The 15,753-nt window shown below is 42.2% G+C and overlaps 1 protein-coding gene across 1 annotated transcript in view; it reads right to left on the bottom strand.

Annotated features, from left to right (window-relative positions):
- Nucleotides 1-15,753, bottom strand: part of oxct1a (3-oxoacid CoA transferase 1a) — a 111,952-nt gene that overhangs the window by 94,333 nt on the left and 1,866 nt on the right. The window contains exons 2-3 of the mRNA XM_046346800.1: nucleotides 11,029-11,137; nucleotides 10,467-10,557 (exon numbers count right to left, since the gene is read on the bottom strand). Coding sequence (XP_046202756.1) covers nucleotides 10,467-10,557; nucleotides 11,029-11,137 — 200 coding nt within the window. The remainder of the gene's footprint in view (nucleotides 1-10,466; nucleotides 10,558-11,028; nucleotides 11,138-15,753) is intronic.

Here is a 15,753-nt window from a genome sequence, read left to right on the forward strand (position 1 = left end):
TTTCAGCAAGACTAGATTTTCCACCTGCAAGGGTAGAATTGCTAACTATACTCTCGCATTTAGCTCAACCCACATTCACCCGTGCCGTGTTAACGAGACTGATAGCCCTAACTTCACAGCGCGACGGGAGCTTGAACTTTGCTCAAGGATTACGATTTATCTGAGCCATGGAGCCTGCTACCCCCTCAAATGGTGCCTGCCACTGCCCCATTACCGGTGCACCCTTGTCCGTGTGGAGATAAGCAATCGGGCAAGGACACACACTGTTTGTGTACCGTCTGCCTGGGGGCATAGCAGGCTAAAGCAGCACTCACTAACCCTGAGTTCAACGGGAGGACACTCCCCTCTCGCACCATCCCGGGAAAGCAACTTTTTCCAGCGGCCCCAGCATGCGTGCCAGAGGGAAAACACAACTGGGACAAGCCTTTGTCCAGCAATGGCCAAACCAGGCACTTCCTTGGCATGGACATTCAGGGCATAGAAAAGAAAGGCTTCGACAAGCCTTGGGGTGGTTATCCACCCCAACCCCAGTGCCGTCTATGACCGGCACTGCCCTCCCTGGAAAGGCGGAGCACTTCACCGCCTCCATAAGGTCTATATGTCTGCGGCACATTCAGTACAACTTAATGTCCCTATTGTTGGCTTACCAGGCCAATTTGCTACTAGAGATGGGCATTGTCTCAGGCAAAGGTCAACCAGTACCTATGGAACGAGATGTGCGTCGCTGGAGATCTCAACCTATGGGCCTCTAGAGGCGCCGTCCAAGCGCCTTGATCATTGCGGTGGTGGGGGAGAGAGCCTTGTGGCTTGACTTGAAAGCCTTGTGTCTAGCCTCTCAGAAAAGGAAAAGGCAGATTTCCTCAACGCTCCTATCACGCCAAAGGAACTGTTTGGGCCTTCTGTCGCTGACATGCGACCGAAGTGCGAACTTCGTAAGAAGGAAGGCGAAGCCATCAACTTCTGTTTACCCCGCAGATCTGGGGTACGTGGAAACCCGGTCTCACCTTCCACAAGCAAAGGCTCGGCAGGAGGGAGTGGATAAAAAGCTGGTACCAGGTTTTTCGGTAATGAAAAACCCCAATCGATGTAGCAGGCTGTGAATCCACAGTTCAGCTCTCCTATCAGAGGCCGACAGAGGGGGAAGCCCTCTGCTGCTTCCACAGATGTCCCACCCATCTACTTCTCCCACGGGGAAAGATGGGATGTCCGATCTAGGAGTACGTCCCCAGCGGCAGAGAGGGTCAATCAGTGTCCTGAACTGCCTCCTCTCAGGTGGAGCACAGAACCGATTGTTAACAAACTATAGTTTTAGCTAGTCGGTTAGGACATCTACTTTGTGTGCATGACAAGTAATTTTTCCAACAATTGTTTACAGACAGATTATTTCACTTATAATTTACTGTATCAAAATTCCAGTGGGTCAGTGCCTTTAAACAGCTTGTAAAATTCCAGAAATGATGTCATGGCGTTAAAAGCTTCTGATAGGCTAATAGACATCATTTGAGTCAATTGGAGGTATACCTGTGGATGTATTTCAATGCCTACCTTCAAACTCAGTGCCTTTTTGCTTGACATCACGGGAAAATCAAAAGAAACTGTAGACCTCCACAAGTCTGGTTCATCCTTGGGAGCAATTTCCAAATGCCTGAAGGTACCACGTTCATCTGTACAAACAATAGTACGCAAGTATAAACACCATTGGAGCACGCAGCCATCATACCACTCAGGAAGTAGACGCATTCTGTCTCCTAGAGACTTTGGTGGGAAAAGTGCAAATCAATCCTAGAACAGCAGCAAAGGACCTTGTGAAGAAGATGCTGGAGGAAACAGGTACAAAAGTATCTATATCCCCAGTAAAACGAGTCCTATATCGACATAACCTGAAAGGCCGCTCAGCAAGGAAGAAGCCATTGCTCCAAAACAGCCAGAAAAAAAACAGACTACGGTTTGCAACTGCATATGAGGACGAAGATCGTAGTTTTTGGACAAATGTCCTCTGGTCTTATGGAACAAAAATATAACTGTTTGGCTATAATGGCCATCATTATGTTTGGAGGGAAAAATGGGAGGCTTTCAAGCCGAAGAACACCAACCCAACCGTGAAGCAGAGGGGTGGCAGCTTCATGTTGTGGGGGTGCTTTGCTGCAGGAGGGACTGGTGCACTTCACAAAATAGATGGCATCATGAGAAGGACATTTATGTGGATATATTGAAACAACATCAGTCAGGAAGTTAAAGCTTGGTCGCAAATGGGTCTTCCAAATGGACAATGACCCCAAGCATACTTCCAAAGTTGTGGCAAACTGGCTTAAGGACAACAAAGTCAAGGTATTGGAATGACCATCACAAAGCCCTGACCTCAATCCCATAGAACATTTGTGGGCAGAACTGAAAAAGCGTGTGTGAGCAAGGAGGCCTACAAACCTGACTCAGTTACACCAGCTCTGTCAGGAGGAATGGGCCAAAATTCACCCAACTTATTGTGGGAAGCTTGTGGAAGGCTACCTGAAACATTTGACCAAAGTTAAACAATTTAAAGGCAATGTTACCGAATACTAATTGAGTGCATGTAAACTTCTGACCCACTGGGAATGTGATGAAAATAAAAGCTGAAATAAATCAATATCTCTACTATTATTCTGACAGGTGATCCTACCTGACCTGAAATAGGGAATTTTACTAGGATTAAAATGTCAGGAATTGTGGAAAAAATAGTTTAAATGGATTTGGCTAAGATGTATGTAAACTTCCGACTTCAACTGTAGATGCATGTTGTGCGTTTGTGAGAAGTGGTGTGACCAGAAACAACGAACTGTCAAGGTTTTTTCAACCACAATCTCAGCCTGTCATATAGGCTTTAACAATACACAGGAGCGAAACAATCTCTAGTATGTTGTTTCATGAAGGGAGCCTGTCGCTTACGCCCAGTCTTCAAGCCTCCAAGCCTTTATCCCCATCCTGGGACCTGTCTATTGTGCTTGAGGTGATTTCACAGCAACCTTTTGAGCTGCTGGAAAGCGCCAAGTTGAATATAAATCCTTCAAGACGGCTTTGATCATTGCCATTACATCTGCAAAATGACTGAGCTGCATGCACTGTCCACCATTCGTGCCTAGAGTTTGACCTGGGTTTCGTGGTTACGTAACTCCGCCATTATGCCTAAGATCAGCGGCAATTACGATTCACTTCTTTGGAAGGGCATCTCCACCGTTTATGTCCAGTATGTGCTTTGCCAATCTACTTGGATAGAACGAGAGCATGGCGTAAGAGTACGAACCCTTTGTGTTCGTACCCCCTGCAAGGATGGGCCCCTCTCTCGTAAACGGCTATCCCATTGGATAGTGGAGGCTATTATATTGGCTTATAATAGCAAGGGTTTAAAGCCCCCGGAGGGCCTGAAGGTTCACTCCACCAATGGCTAACCTTTTGGTCAATGTTCAAAGACATCTCTTTGTGAGGTGACATGTTGGACCACCCTTTTTACCAACTGGACGTCACTGCACCTTCATTGGCGTATACTGTCTTTAGTTTGGGAGCCTCTGAATGGTGATGCTGTTGGAACAACCCTGGCTTTGGAGAGCATGTCTGCAGTACGGGAGTTGGCAATATAAGTGACACATCGAAACAAGTATTAGAAGCAGAACTTAGGTTTCTAATAGTGAGATGTGTCACTGCTTTTCCCTGATAACAAAAGCACAAGGAAGTGATGCATGCTTGAGAATGACCAGTTGGCGGGCAAGTGGCTTCCTTTATTGAGGAGAGGGGCTCAAATCATTCGCCACTCAACCCGTCTCCAACAGATGCTGTGTGATTGGACACTTCGAGCTCGTGACTCGCCCAAAGGCGTATCCCATAAGTGACACATATTCCCTCATATTCTCATAGAACCGGGGTTACGCAAGTAATCCTAAATTAATCAAGGTCAAACTACCGTAGTGTGTGTTAACAGCTCTGTCAGTCAGGTCCTGTGAAAGTTAACAAAGTGCAACAATCTACTATAACAGCATGAAATTATATTTGTTATAAATGTTTGTGTATGTAAAAGAGCAATTCCAGTGTTATGTATGTGCCTTTTGCACACAAAATGAGAAACACATTCCTCACAGAATAGACTTATCAAGCATAAATTAAAATGTTATTGTATATTTGTAGAACCCAAAAGGGAAAGAGTTACAAAATTCTAAGTAATACCACTTTGAAGTAACGGAACAGCAAAACTTACTTATGGATGTGACTGAAATTGACAGGCATTTTTGGGAGAATGGACACATCAGCAAAGGTCTGTGAATCTCAAAGTCTTAGGGTAAAATATGAATAGCCACTGTGAAAGTAAGGCTTGGCTACACACAAAAACAACAATGATGAAAATATATAAGTATCATATACAGTGCATTCGGAAAGTATTCATACCCCTCGACTTTTTCCACATTTTATGGTTTACAGCCTTATTCTAAAATGGATTAAATAGTACCCCCTGCATTAATCCACACACACACACACACACACACACAACCCCATAATGACAAAGCAAAAACCGGTTTTTAGAAATTTTTGCAAATGTATAAAAAACATTTTTTCAACTTAAACATCACATTTACATAAGTGTTCAGACCCTTTACTCAGAACTTTCTTGAAGCACCGTTGGCAGTGATTACAGCCTCAAGTCTTCTTGGGTATGACGCTACAAGCTTGGCACATCTGTATTTGGGGAGCTTCTCTCATTCTTCTCTACAGATCCTCTCAAGCTCTGTCAGGTTGGATGGGGAGCGTCGCTGTACAGCCATTTTCAGGTCTCTCCAGAGATGTTCAATCGGGTTCAAGTCTGGGCTCTGACTGAGCCACTCAAGAACATTGAGTCTTGTCCCGAAGTCACTCCTGCGTTGTCTTGGCTGTGTGCTTAGGGTCTTTGTCCTGTTGGAAGGTGAACCTTTGCCCCAGTCTGATGTCCTGAGCAGGTTTTCATCAAGGATCCCTCTCCGTTCATCTTTCCCTTGATCCTGACTAGTCTCCCAGTCTCTGCCTCTAAAAAACATCCCCACAGCATGATGCTGCCACCACCATGTTTCACCTTAGGGATGGTGTCAGGTTTCCTCCAGACGTGACCCTTGGCATTCAGGTGAGAGTCCTTTAGGTGCTTTTTGACAAACTCCAAGCAGGCTGTCATGCCTTTTACTGAGGATTTGCTTCCGTCTGGCCACTCTACCATAAAGGCCTGATTGGTGGAGTGCTGCAGAAATGGTTGTCCTTCTGGAAGGTTCTCCGATCTCCACAGAGGAACTCTGGAGGTCTGTCAAGAGTGACCATCAAGTTCTTGGTCACCTCCCTGGCTAAGGTGCTTCTCCCCTGATTGCTCAGTTTGGCTGGGCGCTCAGCTGTAGGATGAGTCTTGGTGGTTCCAAATTTCTTCCATTTAAGAATGATAGAGGCCACTTGTGTTCTTGGGGACCTTCAATGCTGCATACATTTTTTGGTACCCTTACCTAGATCTGTGCTTCGACACAATCCTGTCTCGGAGCTCCACAGACAATTCCTTCGACCTTATGGCTTGGTTTTTGCTCTGACATGCACCGTCACCTGTGGGACCTTTATATAGACAGGTGTGTGCCTTGCCAAATCATGTCCAATCGATTGAATTTCCCACAAGGTGGACTCCAATCAAGTTGTAGAAACATCTCAAGGATGATCAATGGAAACAGGAAGCACCTGAGCTCAATTTCAAGTCTCATTGCAAGGCATCTTTTATTTTTTTATTGCAAAAATTTCTAAAAACCTGTTCTCGCTTTGTCATCATGGGGTATTGTGTGCCGATTGCTGAGGATTCGTTAGTCATTTAAATGGATTTTAGAATAAGGCTGTAACATAACAAAATGTGGAAAAAGTCAAGAGGCCTGAATACTTTCCAAAGGCACTGTATACTTTAGACAGGAAAATGTACCGTTCTGCATGTGACACTATGCAAAATGTGTTTATATATTAAAAGATTTCTTCAAAAAACTTCACAATACTTTGGTTGTCATCTGAAAATGCAGTGTACCTCAAAGAACCAACAAATCACCAGTATCTTGAATTATTGAAGTTATTGCATAGGCTTATTGAATTATTGAAGTTATTGCATAGGCTTTCAAAGTGCACCCGTGGGTCCTGTCTTAACCAACCATAAATGCACAAAAAATGCATTTACAATTCTTTATTTGAAAAACTCTATTTTCATTGCGAATTAAAGTGCTGCATACCCCAAATATAGAAATATGTGCACTTTCATAACACTACAAGTGACATCAATAAGGGATCATGGAGGGGCTCCCGAGTGGCGCAGCGGTCTAAGGCGTCCCTGCGCCACACAAAAAAAAGTTATGAAAGTTTATGCCAGGGTTCCTTCTTCCATTCTACGATATATTGAATCGTGACATATCGTAAGTAGTGTAGGCATATTTGTTGCCCACTTCATTGGTTCTTGGGAGTTGAAAGACTGGCCTGATAGAGCAGTCACAACGGTTTATACAGTTGCCTCAAGAGGGCATAAAAAAACTAATGTGCCCATTTGCCCTGACAAAGAAAAGGCTGGGAAGTGCGCCAGGTCAGCAGTCACAATAGTCTCTCAGTGACAGTTATTAACCAATAGTAGTGTTATGCAGTAAATAAAACTATTATTTTTAATTCCAGGTAGCAATGTGTCACCGGTCTTTCTTGTGACCGACCCATATAAGCAGTTCACTAAAGACATATACTGAGTGCAAGATAAAAGTGCATATCTTGGCTTCATGGACCTCAGGTTATTATAGTAAACCAAAACTGAAACCAAACCATGAAAAAACTATTTTGTAAACTGAAACAAAATAATTAAGAAATATGTTTGAAAAACTAAAACTATACTGAAAATATTATATAAAAAGAGAGAAAGAAAGAGAAACAGACAGAGACAGACAGAGTTTGAAGGACAAGAACTCCACAGGGTTCAGAGAACAGTAGACTACAAGTTCTTAACTTATGTTTGCTATCATTTTCTTTTCTAATTTTGCCTTTAAAAAAAACATTCCTTCTCAGATTCCTGACAGTTGTCTGACTAGTAGACATATCAAATTGTCTAATCTGGGTCGGGTATAGGCCTGTACCCAGACATTTTATATCATTCAAATTCCCAAAGGCTTTTCACTCTAAAACAGGGATCATCAAATAGATTCAGCCATGTTGTAGACCGCAAATTGAGCGCAAGACTCCTAAACAGATACAATATTTGACTAAAACATAATCCTTTCAAACCTTGCTTACATTTGTATATGATCACGATGTGTCTCTATTATGTGTGGGAATATTTGGGAACGGATTTCCAAAATGTAAATCTTGTATCTGATCTACTGGTGTTTTTACTGTCTTTTATGCCAAACAATGAAAATGTAAAAAACAATGAAATGTTTTTTTTTGCTCAGAAAACTATAGGGCCAAATATTAACCACCCAGGGGCCACCAGTTGGGGAAACCTGGTCTAAAATGACTGGTTCTTCAGGTTTCTGTTAAAGAGATTAGGTACAGTATAGAGGGAGGCACATAGAACAAGCAGCAGGGGAAATGTTTTTTCGGTGGATGTCCTCGTCATAGCTCAGCATGGCCAGAATTACTTTATCCAGCTCCTGTGGCATGTCTGGGATGTTCCAAAAGTCATCTCTTTATAAACTACACACTGAAATGGAATATGCGAAGAGACAAGAATATAACCCTGGCACCAAGTCCACAGCTACTTTTAGATTCAGTCTACCCCACTGCTTCACATTAAGCGTACACACAAGCAGTTAAGTCGTAGGCCAACATGAATTAAGTATGAAGCATTTCTCTGCTTTCTGAAGACAAACAGACACTTTGTTCCAGTCGGTGCTTCATCCTTAGAGAGTTGGTGCTGCAGTTCACCACACGTCTAGCAGGATTAGTTCATCCTCGCTGATAGCTTGGGTTGAAACTAGCCAACCACTCAGCACAGTGGTCAGTCCCTCCCTCCGGTCCCTGGTGCAAAAACAGCTCCCCTGACCCTAAAAGACCGGACAACACTACATCGATAGAAAACCAAGACAGTTTATGAGTGGGTGCAAAACTGTCATTCAAGGTCAGGACCCCTTGTGAAAAGGTGCTTTGACCCCAGCTCTGTGTGAAAGTTGTGTAGATTGTAAAACTGACCTTAGATTAGCATCGTGGGTCAACTTTATCGTACCCCCCTGGCCCCACACACGGAAGCTTTGTTATGAGAAACTCTTGTTTAAAATGTTTGGACCTGACAGGGTCTCTGTTGGAGTTCAGTCATTATAAACATATTCTAAATGGCATTATAAAACACTGGTCATGATCGCAGCAAAGAGGAGAATGCACACATTCTCCTGAAGTTGGGTTCTCAACTAGCACTGCATCAATGGCAACAAACATTTCTGAACAGCAGTAACAAATCAAGGTTGAGATAATTCAAGTGAATGAAAAATCAATTATACAAGTCAGACACAGGTGAAAAGTAATTTGGTGCAAGAATATACAGTTGAAGTCAGGAAGTTTACATACACTTAGGTTGGAGTCATTAAAACTTGTTTTACAACCACTCCAAAACATTTTTTTCAGTTTGTTAAACTATAGTTTTGGCAAGTCGGTTAGGACATCTACTTTGTGCATGACACAAGTCATTTCTCCAACAATTGTTAACAGACAGAGATTATTTCACGTATAACTCACTGTATCACAATTCCAGTTGGTCAGAAGTTTACATACACTAAGTTGACTGTGTCTTTAAACATCTTGGAAAATTCCAGAAAATTATGTCATGTTTTTAGAAGCTTCTGATAGGCTAATTGACATCATTTGAGTCAATTGGAGGTGTACCTGTGGATGTATTTCAAGGCTTACCTTCAAACTCAGTGCCTTTTTGCTTGACATCACAGGAAAATCAAAAGAAATGAGCCGAAACCTCTGAAAAAATTGTAGACCTCCACAAGTCTGGTTAATCCTTGGGAGCAATTTCCAAATGCCTGAAGGTACCACGTTCATCTGTACAAACAATAGTGTGCAAGTATAAACACCATGGGACCACGTAGCCATTATACCGCTCAGGAAAGAGACGCGTTCTGTCTCCTAGAGATGAACGTACTTTGGTGCGAAAAGTGCAAATCAATCCCAGAACAACAGCAAAGGACCTTGTGAACATGCTGGAGGAAACAGGTACAAAAGTATCTATATCCACAGTAAAACAAGTCCTATATCGACATAACCTGAAAGGCTGCTCAGCAAGGAAGAAGCCACTGTTCCAAAATCGCCATAAAAAGCCAGCCTACGGTTTGCAACTGCACATGAGGACGAAGATAGTACCTTTTGGAGAAATTTCCTCTGGTCTGATGAAACAAAAATAGAAATGTTTGGCCATAATGACCATTGTTACATTTGGAGGACAAAGGGGGAGGCTTGCAAGCCGAAGAACACCATCCCAACCGTGAAGCATGGGGATGTCAGCATCATGTTGTGGGGGTGCTTTGCTGCAGGAGGGACTGGTGCACTTCACAAAATAGATGGCCCCATGAAGAATGGAAATGTGGATATATTGAAGCAACATCTCAAGACATCGGTCAGGAAGTTAAAGCTTGGTCACAAATGGGTCTTCTAAATAGACAATAACCCCAAGCATACTTCCAAAGTTGTGGCAAACTGTGGCAAAGGGACAACAAAGTCAAGGTATTGGAGTGGCCATCACAAAGCCCTGATACTCAATCCTATAGAAAATTTGTGGGCAGAACTGAAAAAGCGTGTGCGAACAAGGAGGCCTACAAACCTGACTCAGTTACACCAGCTCTGTCAGGAGGAATGGGCCAAAAGTCACCCAACTTATTGTGGGAAGCTTGTGGAAGGCTACCTGAAACATTTGACCAAAGTTAAACAATTTAAATGCAATGTTACCGAATACTAATTGAGTGTATGTAAACTTCTGACCCACTGGGAATGTGATGAAAATAAAAGCTGAAATAAATCAATATCTCTACTATTATTCTGGCATTTCACATTCTTAAAATGAAGTGGTGATCCTAACTGACCAAAGACAGGGAATTTATGAGGATTAAATGTCAGGAATTGTGAAAAACTTGGTTTAAATGTATTTGGCTAAGGTGTATGTAAACCTCCGACTTCAACTGAATAAACAATACTGAAATGAGAGGAGAATTTCACCACACTTAAACTAAAATGTAAACAAACAAATTATATGAAAATCAATCCAGCCATGGCAGAAATGTACAAAAACGAATTGATCCTGTCCTTTCTCAACTTGGCAATTTATTATTGAAACAAAGAGAGTGGGATTTGAGTGTGTTGAGGATGTCATGACAACTTTCAAAAGCATGGCCACCACAATGGAATGCACCCACAGTTTTGGGTTGCATGCAGGAACCTGCACATGTGAGCAAACACACATGAAGACACCCACCCCCAGTCACTCACTCACTACTTACCCAGCATTGTTGCTGACGGCTGTGAGGCTCTTTACACCAGTCTTTAATAAACTGTTGATAAGGTTCTCTGGGATGCCACACAAACCAAAACCTTAGTGAGAGAGAAAGAGAATCAATCAATCAATCAATGTTTACAGTCATTTCTATTAAAAAGGAGAGCATGGCCCATTACTATGAAGTGGACACAGGGCAATGTGTGAGTGAGAATTTCCCCTGCTGAAAAAGATAAGCAGAATGCCATGAACTGGTTCATATAACACATTTGCCCATATCCAAGTTTATCTATACCCTTCTCTTACAGCTGTCACTGTAAACTGTTTACCCCTTAACACTTCATAGTGTTACCTGTAAGAGAAGGGTATTAACAATATTATAATAGCCCCACCTTGCCCTCTGATAGGCTTGGTGGAATGTTTTTTGCTTACACTCCTATCAAATGCTTTCAAATCTATGAAGTGTTAAAGGGGTAAACAGTCTACAGTGACAGCTGCATTTGTAATGCATCACAGGAAAAAGTCATTTCAAACCCCACAGTGAAGTCCTGATGGTCTCCTGATATTACCTCCCACTAGGATAGTGGCTCCACTGGGGATGTCCTTCACAGCGTCTGTGGGGTCTGTGTAGAACTGGGAGTTTCTCTGGCTGGAGGTGGAATAGGAGCAGCCACACATCTGGGGAACACAGAGGAAAAGTCCAAGTTTACTATAGTAAACAAAAACTAAGTCATAGAATAAAAAAAGAGTTAGTAAACTGAGATAAAACAACAAACTATACTGAAACCACTTGAATTACTCTTGAACTAACAAGAAATAATAATACATAGAGGGCAAACAACCTAATGAGGTTTTCAAGCTACTGAATCTGGTGGTCCAATTGAGATTGACTTTAAAAAAAGGTAGCCTCAGCGAAATGACGTTGCTATGAGCAGCTATTGGACGCGTTTGAATGGTAAGGCTAAAGCAACCGAATGTTTTTAAAAAAGTTGAGGAGTGAAGACGGGGGGAGGTGCATCTGTGACAGCCGGGCCAAAAAAACAACAAATGATTGGTTGACAATAGAGCCTCCCACAATGCAGGCGATGGCTCCAGGAGGAAGTTGGTGAAGAGCAACTGCTGAAACTTGCAGTTGACTGCAGTCAAAACTTCATGACCTTTGATCACATCAAGTTCACGAAGTTGGCATGGTGGCGCAAGTCAGACCATTTTTATCCGCTGAACGCAACACACTTTGAAAGGCCAACGATAGTCACCGACTTCACAAAAGTGATCCGCTCTTAAGGTAGCCATTGAGATGAGCACGATGCAAGACTTTGCTCTCACAGAGTATCAGCGCATGTGGATGGTTCGCGCTGCTACAACGTGGTAGCTACAAAACAGCTGAGAACTTTAGCCTCACAGGGGGTGGGGAACGAACTCAATATACTTTAAAATTACTAAAACCAAATCAACCAGTGTAGTAATTATAAATGGCCCTAAATTCATATAGTTTCTTGACTGTGTCCAGCTCACTAATAATCAATGAAATGAAAGCTAGAAAGTCAGCGAGCATCAAAAATTCCAAGAACGATGGATTTTTGGGGACAATTTTGACAGGGAGGAAACCAATTGCACCGGGGGCTACATTCGTACCTCATTGAAGAAGACCGAATGCTGCCCCTGGTGCAAAATGAGTTTGACCCCCCCTAAACAGGGCAATCAGCCCTATAAAATCAGCAATTCACATTGACCTCAGTGAGATAAAAACCCAGGCCTATAGTAAAGAATGTATTCAACTACAGCACAGGAAAGAGAAACAAGAAAGGCAACGGCACAACAAACAAAGTGGACGTGTGGCAAGGAAACAACAAGCTTGAACTGGTGGGATCTTGGGAACTCTGCAATGAAGCAAAGTTCTACCGCTGAGACGTGGAGAGCAGACGGAAGCCGTTTAACCTCATCAGGCTTTTTATTTTCAGCCATTATCCCACCACTCGCTCATCCATTAACTCCTCCGCTGTAACTAATTATATCCACCGTAACGGACTACTGTAGATGGAAGGCTCACTGGAGGAAATCGGAAGCCTGGCGGATCCAAGACGGTCTCTGACAATACAGAAGTTATTTTTCTTAGCTCTGACATTAACCTCAAGTTCCTGAAGTACAAAATAAAATATTATTCAAGTGTCTGCAATCACCCCCTGAATGTAATTAATTTAGTGGTCCGTAATAACCAGCTTAAGTTGACATCCATTATCCCACCTTCCACGCTACTATGATCCATTGAACTATCGGGCAGGAGTATGATGGATTTCTGTCATTTGACATACATGGCTCGACTTGGCCCTCAGCTCATGTAAAAATGAATTAGATACTATGGCCAATCAAGTGGAAGGAATATGATCCCAGAAGGAAAAAAGACTTTCCAAAATAGGTTTGACTGTAAACCTTGGACCAGCATCTTGTGTTAAAAGGCCCAGTGAAGTCAAAAACGTGACTGTTCTGTGGTTTATAGGTCCACACTATGGAATAATACTGTGAAATTGCATACACCAGGAGGTAAATTAGTTGATAGACCAACAAGAAATATAGTTCCAAGCCTCCCTGTCAATAACAGCTAGATTTTGTTTTTCCAACCCCTATCAGACCACTCCCAGTCGTAATTAAATTACTGCTTGAGAAATTGCTATTTTTTTATATTTTCGAACCTTTAAAATTGAAAACAATCACATTAAGGTACTTGATTGTTACCGAGAAACTATTTGTTGTCATGGTAAAAAAAAAAAAAACAGTGGCATTGGGCCTTTAAGGGTATATACCCAGGCTGACCTAGATGGAACCTTTCAGGAAGATAAACGACCATTAGCTTTATTTACTGTTATAACCTACAACACCTTATCTTAGGGTCAGTCTACACACACTGTACTGTGGCACAAATAACACACAGCAGCAACTGCACTACATGTGACTACAGGAGGTCAAAACACAAACAATACAACATGTTATAGGATTACTGAGAGGCTAACTTCTATTGGTAATGGGATGCACAATAAAATGCATAGAACATTAATGGCATTGTGTCAATGACTGCAATTCCCTAATCATTGTAGTGTATAGCAAAGCACCTCAACTCCTCCACAGAGTTGAGAGCAGACTAGGAGTTTTTGAAATTATCTCCCGACTCCTTTGAGTCGCTATGCAGTCGATACTTCAAAAACATACTTTCTTAAACCCTTACAGTGTTCTGATGTTTGTCCTTGGTTGTTGTGTGCCTTTCTTTCTTTGCTGAAATCCATACTTTTTAATAAAACCTTAATCAAATACAACCCCCGACTGATACTCGTATCGTCTGACAGCGACTCGATGTAGCCAGAGGTACACTCCGCCCACTCATGTCTCCACACAGTTGATGTGAAGTGCATCGTTGAGTTTTACTTGGCTATGTAATGTGCTGTACACACTCAAAAATTCCCTTATTCTATAACAGAAATGCAAACATAGACAAGATTAACAATACCCTTATTGGAGAACTGTAGGCATTGCTTCATTTTCTATTCTACTACCGGTAGACTACACCTCAGTTTACAGACTGTTCTGCACTACAGTTTTACGTGCACATGGCTTGCAAAGGGTCCGGGGGCACTGGGTTGCAACGCAATGGAAACATTCTTGGGCTTCTGAGTTTACATCGGTAGAGGTCAATTCTTTATACAGTCTAGCTGGGGGAGTGTCTTCAATAGGAACTAGCTACTGTACACAATGAACACAGTGGCACTGGCAAAACAAACAATTGGTCACATTGAATTGGAATCCTAAGTCCTTTTTCAACCAAGGTCATGAGAGTGTGTAAGGGTGACAGACTCGTTATAGTAGCTACAACAGTAGCCAGCTAACATGCTGGGAAACATGTATGTGTCCAGTTGCAGGTGGTGCATTTTAATTTAGAAAATGCTATGTTATAAAAAATATATATACATATATATACAGTACCATTCAAGGGTTTTTGTTTATTCATACTATTTTCTACATTGTAGAATAATACTGAAGACATCAAAAGTATGACATAACATATGGAATCATGTAGTAACCAATAAAGTGTTAAACAAATCAAAATATATTTTCGATTTGAGATTCTCAGTTGAAACCGGGATTCATCCGTGAAGAGCGCAATTCTATAGCATGCCAGTGGCAATCGAAGGTGAGCATTTTCCCACTGAAGTCGGTCACGATGCCGAACTGCAGTCAGGTCAAGACCCTGGTGAGGACGATGAGCACGCAGATGAGATTCCTTGAGATGGTTTCTGATGGTTGGTGCAGAAATTCTTTGGTTGTGCAAACCCAGTTTCATCAGCTGTCCGGGTGGCTGGTCTCAAACGATCCCGCAGGTGAAGAAGCCGAATGTGGAGGTCCTGGGCTGGGGTGGTTACACATGGTCTGTGGTTGTGAGGCCAGTTGGACGTATTGCCAAATTCTCCAAAAACGATGTTGTTAGAGAAATTAACATGGAGTGCTGCACCAGATGACCTGGCCTCCACCATCACCCGACCTCAAACCAATTGAGATGGTTTGGATCGCAGAGTGACGGAAAAGCAGCCAACAACGCTCAGCATATGTGGAAACTCCTTAAAAGACTGTTGGAAAAGCATTCCAGGTGAAGATGGTTGTGAGAATGCCAAAAGTGTGCAAAGCTGTCATCAAGGCATAGGGTGGCTACTTTGAAGAATTTAAAATACTACATGATTCCATATGTGTTATTTCATCATTTTGATGTCTCGTCTTTGGCCACATTCACATGCCAAACAAAAACAACTTAATGATTAGTTGACAATAGAGCCTCTCACAATGCAGGCGATAGCTGCTGGATGAAGTAGGTGAAGATCAAAAACAGAAACTTGTAGTCAACTGCAGTCAAAACTTTGACCTTTGATCACATGATTTTTGTCAAGTTCGTGCAATGTAGTCTGACCATTTTTATCCCCATAATGAAACACACTTTGAAAGACAGTGACTAACGATGGTCACCGACATAACAAAAGTAATCCGCTCGAAAGCACACAGTTTTCAAAAATAGAAGGCAATCGGAAGGAGGCAAGATCAAGTGGCACAACTGAACAACAGGCACAACAATTTCTACTAGTTACCACAATCACAGAGTAAAAATAGTCTGTATCGTAAAAATGTTGCTTTTATGGTAGGTTATTCATAAGGTTAGCAGTGTGGTCAAGGTTAGGTACAAAATCACATTTTAAGATAAGCAACTGTAGAAATAAGCAGGGTTTATGACTTTGTGCCTGTGCTAACTAGTGACGACC

Source organism: Oncorhynchus gorbuscha, linkage group LG04, assembly GCF_021184085.1.
Source record: "Oncorhynchus gorbuscha isolate QuinsamMale2020 ecotype Even-year linkage group LG04, OgorEven_v1.0, whole genome shotgun sequence".
Taxonomy (NCBI): Eukaryota; Metazoa; Chordata; class Actinopteri; order Salmoniformes; family Salmonidae; genus Oncorhynchus; species Oncorhynchus gorbuscha.